This window comes from Zea mays, chromosome 3 (genome assembly GCF_902167145.1).
Source record: "Zea mays cultivar B73 chromosome 3, Zm-B73-REFERENCE-NAM-5.0, whole genome shotgun sequence".
Lineage (NCBI taxonomy): Eukaryota > Viridiplantae > Streptophyta > Magnoliopsida > Poales > Poaceae > Zea > Zea mays.
Genome location: NC_050098.1, coordinates 113589656 through 113599350, shown reverse-complemented (window position 1 = coordinate 113599350; position 9695 = coordinate 113589656). Strand labels below are relative to the sequence as shown.

At 46.5% G+C, this 9695-nt stretch overlaps 1 protein-coding gene across 1 annotated transcript; it reads right to left on the bottom strand.

Moving 5' to 3' along the window:
* Nucleotides 1-8564: 8564 nt before the first annotated feature.
* On the bottom strand, nt 8565-9479 carry LOC100285491 (uncharacterized). Its single transcript, NM_001158383.2, has one exon. The coding sequence runs from the start codon at nt 9412-9414 to the stop codon at nt 8779-8781; it is 636 nt and encodes a 211-aa protein (NP_001151855.2). The 5' UTR covers nt 9415-9479; the 3' UTR covers nt 8565-8778.
* Nucleotides 9480-9695: the final 216 nt, after the last annotated feature.

The following is a 9695-nucleotide window of genomic DNA, read 5'->3' as shown; positions in this document are numbered from 1 at the left end:
AGTGAAGCGAGAATAATCATCCACAATTATAAGACAATACTTACTCCCGCCGATGCTTAAGTAAGCAATCGGGCCGAATAGATCCATGTGGAGTAGCTTAAGCGGCCTGTCGGTCGTCATGATGTTCTTGTGTGGATGATGGGCTCCAACTTGCTTTCCTGCCTGGCATGCACTACAAATCCTGTCTTTCTCAAAATGAACATTTGTTAATCCTAAAATGTGTTCTCCCTTTAGAAGCTTGTGAAGATTCTTCATCCCAACATGGGCTAGTCGGCGGTGCTAGAGCCAACCCATGTTAGTCTTAGCAATTAAGCATGTGTCGAGTTCAATTCTATCAAAATCTACTAAGTATAGCTGACCCTCTAACACACCCTTAAATGCTATTGAATCATCACTTCTTCTAAAGACAGTGACACCTATATCAGTGAATAGACAGTTGTAGCCCATTTTGCATAATTGAGATACAGAAAGCAAATTGTAGTCTAATGAATCTACAAGAAAAACATTGGAAATAGAATGGTCAGGAGATATCGCTATTTTACCAAGACCTTTGACCAAACCTTGATTTCCATCCCCGAATGTGATAGCTCGTTGGGGATCTTGGTTTTTCTCGTAGGAGGAGAACATCTTCTTCTCCCCTGTCATGTGGTTTGTGCACCCGCTGTCGAGTATCCAACTTGAGCCCCCGGATGCATAAACCTACAAAACAAGTTTAGTTCTTGACTTTAGGTACCCAAATGGTTTTGGGTCCTTTGGCATTAGACACAAGAACTTTGGGTACCCAAACACAAGTCTTTGACCCCTTGTGCTTGCTCCCAACATATTTGGCAACTACTTTGCCGGATTTGTTAGTCAACACATAAGATGCATCAAAAGTTTTAAATGAAAGACTATGTTCATTTGATGCATTAGGAATTTTCTTCTTAGGCAACTTAGCACGGGTTGGTTGCCTAGAGCTAGATGTCTCACTCTTATACATAAAAGCATGGTTAGAACCAGAGTGATACTTCCTAGAATGAATTTTCCTAATCTTGCTCTCGGGATAACCGGCAGGGTACAAAATGTAACCCTCGTTATCCTGAGGCATGGGAGCCTTGCCCTTTACAAAATTAGACAATCTTTTAGGAGGGGCACTAAGTTTAACATTGTCTCCCCTTTGGAAGCCAATGCCATCCTTGATGCCAGGGCGTCTCCCATTATAGAGCATACTTCTAGCAAATTTAAATTTTTCATTCTCTAAGTTATGCTCGGCAATTTTAGCATCTAATTTTGCTATATGATCATTTTGTTGTTTAATTAAAGACATGTGATCATGAATAGCATTAATATCAACATCTCTACATCTAGTACAAATAGAAGTGTGCTCAACGGTAGATGTAGAGGGTTTGCAAGATTTTAGTTCTACAACCTTAGCATGCAATATTTCATTTTTACTTCTAAGGTCGGAAATAGTATCATTGCAAACATCAAAATTTTTAGCCTTAGCAAGCAATTTTTCATTTTCATTTCTAAGGCTAGCAAGAGATAAGTTCAATTCTTCAATCTTAGCAAGCATATCATCATTATTATTTCCAAGATTGGAAATTGAAACATTACAAGCAATAGAATCAACCTTAGCTAATAAATTAGAATTTTCATTTCTAAGGTTGTCTATAGTTTCATGGCAAGTGCTTAGCTCACTAGATAATTTTCCACATTTTTCTACTTCTAGAGTATAAGCATTTTTAACCTTAACATGCTTCTTATTTTCTTTAATAAGGAAGTCCTCTTGGGTGTCCAAGAGATCATCCTTTTCATGAATGGCACTAATCAATTCATTAAGTTTCTCTTTTTGTTGCATATTGAGGTTGGCAAAAAGAGTGCGCAAGTTTTCTTCCTCATCACTAACATTTTCATCACTAGATGATTCATATTTAGTGGAGGATTTAGATTTAACCTTCTTCTTTTTGCCGTCCTTTGCCATGAGGCACTTGTGGCCGACGTTGGGGAAGAGGAGTCCCTTGGTGACGACGATGTTGGCGGCGTCCTCGTCGTCGGAGGAGTCGGTGGAGCTCTCGTCGGAGTCCCACTCGCGGCACACGTGGGCATCGCCGCCCCTCTTCTTGTGGTATCTCTTCTTTTCTTTCCTCTTGCCCTTCTTGTCGTTATCCCTGTCACTGTCACTTGATAATGGACATTTAGCAATAAAGTGACCGGGCTTACCACACTTGTAGCAAACCTTCTTGGAACGGGATTTGTAATCCTTCCCCTTCCGTTGCTTGAGGATTTGGCGAAAACTTTTGATGATTAAAGCCATCTCCTCATTGTCGAGCTTGGAGGCGTCAATTGGTTGTCTACTCGGTGTAGACTCCTCCTTCTTCTCCTCCGTCGCCTTAAATGCCACCGGTTGTGCTTCGGACGTGGAGGGTTCATCAAGCTCGTTGATTTTCTTGGAGCCCTTGATCATACATTCAAAGCTCACAAAATTCCCGATAACTTCCTCGGGGGTCATTTGAGTGTATCTAGGATTACCACGAATTAATTGAACTTGAGTGGGGTTAAGGAAAATGAGAGATCTTAGAATAACCTTAACCACCTCGTGATCGTCCCACTTCTTGCTTCCGAGGTTGCGCACTTGGTTCACCAAAGTCTTGAGCCGGTTGTACATGTCTTGTGGCTCTTCCCCTTGGTGAAGTCGAAAGCGACCGAGCTCCCCCTCGATCGTTTCCCGCTTGGTGATCTTTGTTAGTTCATCACCCTCGTGCGCGGTCTTGAGGAGGTCCCAAATTTCCTTTGCATTTTTCAACCCTTGCACCTTGTTGTATTCCTCTCTACTTAGAGAGGCCAAGAGTATGGTTGTGGCTTGGGAGTTGAAGTGCTCGATTTGGGCCACCTCGTCCTCATCATAGTCTTCATCCCCTACGGATGGTACCTGTGCACCAAACTCAACAACATCCCATATACTTTTGTGGAGTGAGGTTAGATGAAATCGCATTAAATCACTCCACCTAGCATAATCTTCACCATCAAAAGTTGGTGGTTTGCCTAATGGGACGAAAAGTAAAGGTGTATGTTTGGAAATGCGAGGGTAGTGTAGGGGAATCTTACTATACTTCTTGCGCTCTTGGCGCTTAGAAGTGACGGAAGCCGCGTCGGAGCCGGAGGTGGATGGCGATGAAGAATCGGTCTCGTAGTAGACTACTTTCCTCATCCTCTTTTTCTTGTCCTCACTTCGACGCGTCTTGTGAGAAGAGGATTTCTCCTTCTTCTCCTTGTGGTGTGAAGAAGACTTCTTCTCCTTCCCTTTGGAGAAGTTCTTCTTCTCCTTTATCTTGGTGCGGGACTCTTCCGATGAAGTGCTCCCGTGGCTTGTAGTGGGCTTTTCACCGGTCTCCATCTCCTTGTTGGCGTGATCTCCCGACATCACTTCGAGCGGTTAGGCTCTAATGAAGCACCGGGCTCTGATACCAATTGATAATCGCCTAGAGGGGGGGTGGTGAATAGGGCGAAACTGAAATTTACAAATATAAACACAACTACAAGCCGGGTTAGCGTTAGAAATATAAACGAGTCCGTGAGAGAGGGTGAAAAACAAATCGCAAGCAAATGAAGAGTGTGACACGCGGATTTGTTTTACCGAGGTTCGGTTCTCGCGAACCTACTCCCCGTTGAGGAGGCCACAAAGGCTGGGTCTCTTTCAACCCTTCCCTCTCTCAAACGGTCCCTCGGACCGAGTGAGCTTCCCTTCTCAAATCACTTGGGAATCAAACTTCCCGCAAGGACCACCACACAATTGGTGTCTCTTGCCTCAATTACAAGTGAGTGTTTGATCACAAGAAAGAATGCGAGAGAAAAGAAGCGATCCAAGCGCAAGAGCTCAAATGAACACTACAAATCACTCTCTCTCTAGTCACTAAAGCTTTGTGTGGAGTTGGGAGAGGATTTGATCTCTTTAGTGTGCTTTGCAATGAATGCTAGCTCTTGTATATTGGTTGGAAGCTGGAAAACTTGGATGCAATGAATGGTGGGGTGGTTGGGGTATTTATAGCCCTAACCACCAAACTTGACCGTTGGTGGAGGCTGTCTGTTCGATGGCGCACCGGACATGTCCGGTGTCCCAGCCACGTCACCAATGCCGTTGGATTTTGACCGTTGGAGCTTCTGACTTCTGGGCCCGCCTGGATGTCCGATGCACACCGGACATATCCTGTTCATTGTCCGGTGCGCCAGTATGGGCGTGCCTGACTTCTGCGCGCGCTGCGTGCGCATTTAATGCGTCGCAGGTAGCCGTTGGCGCCGAAATAGCCGTTACTCCGCTGTTACACCGGACAGTCCGGTGAATTATAGCGGAGCAGCTCAAATGAATTCCCGAGGCTGGCGAGTTCCTGAGGCCATCCTTCCTTAGAGTACCGGACATGTCCGGTGTGCACTGGACAGTCCGATGAATTGTAGTGGAGTCGCCTCTGGAATTTCCCGAAGGTGGTAAGTTTGAGTTAGAGTCCTTTGGTGCACCGGACACTGTCCGGTGGTGCACCGGACACTGTCCGGTGTACACCGGACAGTCCGGTGCCCCAGACCAGAGGTGCCTTCGGTTGTCCCTTTGCTCCTTTGTCGAATCCAATATTTGATCTTTTATTGGCTGAGTGTGAACCTTTTACACCTGTATTAACTTATACACTAGAGCAAACTAGTTAGTCCAATTATTTGTGTTGGGCAATTTAACCACCAAAATTATTTAGGAACTAGGTGTAAGCCTAATTCCCTTTCAGTATCCCTAGTTATGATACCCGACATAACTATTTGGCATAGTCGTGCTCCTATATCGAGCAGCCAAAGGCCCAAAGACGTCTCGGTGCTTCGACTCGCCCGCCGCCACTCACTGAATTATGTCGTCGGCCCCCAATTTGAGCCACCATGCGACAATTTGACTTTGTGGATCTACTGACTGCTACATCTCTAGCTTGATGCAATATTATGGTCTATTTGAACCTAAAGACTAAAGTTCCTAGGTTTGATGACTTGATGGCCTGAACTTTATTAACTATGTACTAGTTGCGAACCTATGTGGTCCATTATTCCAGCATTTAATTATTTTTATAATATATATTTGTGTATCGTTGTATCGACATTTTTTGAGAAATAACGTATCCGAGAATCGGCGTATCACGTATCCATATCGTCGTATCAGGGTAATATAGTGATCCATCTTAGTAACAAATTATGTTACGCCCTCCATCTAAAAAAGAGCACAATTCTGGTTTCTAGCGTAGTACCAGGTTAAAGTATCTTGAGTTAGACTAACTGTATAGAAAAAACTATCAATATTTATAATATTCAATAAGTATCATTGAATCTTTCATGGCATATATTTTCATATGATTCATGTTTGGTGTCATAAACATCAATATTTTTACCTAAGTATTTTGTCAAGTTTTAGGTAGTTTAACAAAGACCGTCTAGAATTGCATTTGTTTTTGGGATTGGGACAGAGGTAGTATGTTATGGTTGCTAGATCGATGAGAATTTGGAGCTGCTGGTGGAGGCAGCACGATGAACAGTACCCGTCAATGAACAACAGATGTGTAGAGGGGATTGGAGAGGGAGATCGATGGGCAGGAACGCCGGCCGGGGGCCTTTGCCCATGACCGAGCAAGAGGAGAGTTCCTCCCTTCCAATTCTTGCCTACTTTTTATTTCTCATGCATTGATTACGTAAATAGCTCGGCTAGTCATCCCTATCTTAGTTCGAGATTCTTATCTTCTTAAAACTCTCCTAAAAACTCTCAACAAACTACTAACTGATAACCTTCCTAAATAACCTTAACTAATCTTTTTGATAATCTCAACTAATTTTCTTATCCTTTGACCTGCACTCTTTGCTGTTGCTCCTTGTCGTAGCCCCCTTGGGCCTAGATAGGTCCTGACACTACACCCCTCCTTGACAAGTAGCTCGTTCTCGAGCTGCAACATGATGGGTGCCCAAAGACTGACTCTACATGACCCAAAATCAAACATCTAGAAGATAAGACTTTTATATCTCGGCTTAGTGTTTTCTTAATCTGAATTTTTTGACCCCATAAGATAAGGTGGACACCCTTTGCGCATTGGACTTGCACGTGTGCAGTCACCTTGATCCCATGGACGCTGTCTGGACGAAAGGGGAGCACATGGATAGCCACCTGGAGTAGGTCGCAACAATGACCAGTGGAGGCACCCTCGTGGCGTCTGGTAGCGAAATGTCGTGGCGCTAAGAAGTGTGCCCTTGCCGATGACGAGGGGAGTGCCTTCCCTATCGCCACTGCCGTAGAGTTGAAGTTCGTCGCTCGCGGGACACGCACCATGCTCGCACTTGGAGACAGTGGCCCATCGCTGCTGCTGATGGCCGTCCGACAAGGCGAGGTCGCGCCCCATGTGTCGAGGTCAACCGTCACCAAGGCTGCCTTGAGCATCTGTCGGCGCATCTCCCGCACTCTCCATCGTGCAAGGAAGCCACGAGCAGCAGCCTGTAGGCCCACAGCTGCTGATGTCTGGAGCCGTTTGCACAACGCCAGCTGATGCTCATATTGCACTGCTGCCTTGATTTGCAGCAGCCGCTGCTCAACCATTCGAAGCGAGGCCTGCATCTTTGTGAGATCAGCCCTTATGTTAGCCCACAAGTCCCCCATCGATTAGGGATGGCAACGAGTACAAACCCGTCGAGTTTCGCCATCCCAAACCCGTACCCATGACAAATATCTATACCCATTTAAAACTCGTACCCATGAATGGTTTAAAATTGCCCAAACATGTACCCATCGGGTTAGCGGGTACCCACGGGTTTAATCTCCAATATGCTAGTTCTTCTCATAGTCAATAAGTATCGTAATGATTAATAAGATCATGGTCCAAAATTTATGTGATGAACGACGAGTTCATGATTTGGTATCAAAATTATTAGTAGAGAGAATGAAATACAAATAATAAGTTGTATAATCAAATGATCTTGCATATGATACAAATTAGGAAGTAAATGGGGGAGATAACAAGTTTGTTATTCGTTTATAAAATAAAATGAGAATATGCACTAGGTTTGGTTGGGTTTAAAAAACCCACGGGTTCACGAGTTTGGGTACTGTAGGAACAAACTCATACCCATGAACCTGTCGGGTATAAATTTATGCCCATTAACAGACCCACGAGTATGAAAATTGATCAAAACTCGTACCCTAATGGGGTGAAAACCCATAAGGTTTCGGGTACCCATTGCTATCCCTACCATCGATGCATCTAGTGATTGCCGAGCCGTGACTGCCCCTAGAGCCGTCGTCCATGGGGATGGAGACGCCGTTAGTGAAGATGATGTGACGTAATTTAGCGCTGTCCCTAGAGATGGGCACGGCGTCCAGGATGTGGTGACAAAATTGGCAGGCGGTGCTGTCCATAGAGATGGTGACGCCGGTTGATAGAATGACGTGATGAAGGTGGCATGCTACGTAGCCCATGGAGATAGGGACGTCGGTTCCTAGGACGACGTGACGAAGGTGGCATGCGGCGTGGCCCATGGAGATGGGGACGCCGGTTGCTAGACGCGACGAAGGTGGCATATGGCGCAACTCATGGAGATGGAGACGCCGGTTGCCAGGACGACGATGCAAAATTAGCAGCAGAAGCCATGAGATCAGATCAAAACCCAAGCATGCTCTGGTACCAAATGTTATAGTTGCTATATTGGTGAAGGATTGAAGTTGCTAGCGGAGGCGGCGTGGTACTGTTCACACCCACCAATAAACACTAGATGCGTAGAGGGAGTTGGAGAGGAGATCGATAGGCAGGGATGCCAGCATTAGCCTCTACCCACAGTCGAACAAGAGAGTTTTTTCTTTTTAGTTCTTGCAATTCCTAAAAACTCTAAACAAACTACTAATTAATAACTTTCCTATATAATATCAACTAATCTTTTTATTGTACGACCTGCGCGCCTTGTCCTTTCAGCAGCCCCTTTGGCCCCTGACAGCCTGACATAGTACATGTCAAAGCGTGTAATATACTACCTACTTTCATACGCAGGGGCTTGTACAACTAGGACATTCAGTATTATACTTGGTTGCCTATTTGTTGCAACTATTGTCTAAACCAAATCATAGAGGCCTGTTTCACTGCTAATCCCTAATCATCAACACATGTCCATAACCTATGGTCGGAGCATCTTTTGATTAAGTTCAGGTAACCCCAGATTTGACACAGATGGGTAGTTCCCGGATACAACAACACAACATGTGCTGGTCTCAGAATCTCTGGTGGAGCATGGACGTTTGTTTGAATGTTTGCTGCCTGCAGCTCGGCTATCTTTCTCACTCTGATGCCATCGTGGCAATATATATTTATATATTTGTTCTAATAATAATTGCATATGCTGGTTTTGCTCAGACGCGTAAATCACCATTTTGGAAATGCGTCTGAAACAGTGTGTTGGCTGCATGCCTGAAACGTGTTCCTTGTCAACATGACAGAGTTGCGTCTATGAAGCCTGAAAGCATGCTTCTCGTTTACCTACAATAGCTCTTGCAATATGCAGTGCTTTGAGTGTTCTTTGAGAGGACGGTGTCGAAAACATGCAAGAAAACTGATGTCTGTCAATAGATCTAAAGTACAGTTTCCAGCTACAGAAATGCATAATTGCAGTACCATCAAAACAATTCTAAGCGACTCAATATGTCCAAAACTCTATGGGTTTTCACCTGACAGTGAGCTGAACCTGATCATATCTCCAGACCAGATTTATTCAGCAGATGAACTGACCATGCACGGGCACATCCCCCCATCAGAGCCTGAGGTCCAAGTCGATCTTGCTCTGTTCAGTCTCGAACGCTCGCTCGTGCTCCGAGTGCTGCGCTCTCAGCCTGAAGCTCCCAGGCCACGCCGCCGAACCGGGCGCCTCCTCGCAGGCGGCGACCGTCGTCCCCCAGGCGGAGCCGCCCTCGAGGAACCTCGCCGCCGCTCTGGCCGGGCCCGCCGCCTTGTGGATCGGCGACGAGGCCGGGCTGACCCGGAGCGAGTGCATGAGCGCGGCGTGCGCGTGCAGCGGCAGGCCCACGATCATGCGGTGCGCGTGGTAGGAGCGCTTGGCGGCGCTGCGCTCCCGCTTGTGCGCGTTCTGGTGCCCGCCTAGCGCCTGCGAGCTGAAGAACTTGCGCAGGCAGAAGTTGCAGGAGAACACCTTGTGCGGGGCGGCGGACGGCTTGGCGGTGGGCTCGGGCCCGGACCCGGACCCGGACCCGGACCCGGACCCGGACTCGGCGGAGCAGCTCGCGGCCGCGTCCGGCGAGGGCGACTCGCCCGCGCGAAGCGTGAGGTTCAGCCACGCCACGCCGGCGTCGTGCTGCTGCTCCCGGTCCCGGGTAAGCTGCTGCTCCGGGCTCTCCTTGGTCACCGACGACGCCTCGTCTCCTTGCTCCATTCCCCTCGCTCTATTCCACTAGGTCTCTGCATGCAAAGGTTGAAGCTTGCTCTTGCTGGGATGGTGCATCAGAAGCAGTTTGCAATTTGCTTTATAAAGGAGGACGAGGTAGGAGGAGCATTGGATTTTTTTTTGCTTTCTTTGGAGGGTAATAATTGAGGGCCTTTATTTGTGAGGAATCTGGAGGTAAAGAACTTTGTCTGGAGTTAGTGGATACCTATCTATCTATCTATATCAAGTTGCTTATCTATCTCCTCTCTTTCTTGCCTGTCTGTCTGGCC

Excerpts from the sequence above, each read along its gene's own strand:
- LOC100285491 (NM_001158383.2), bottom strand. The coding sequence starts at position 9,414 with ATGGAGCAAGGAGACGAGGCGTCGTCGGTGACCAAGGAGAGCCCGGAG.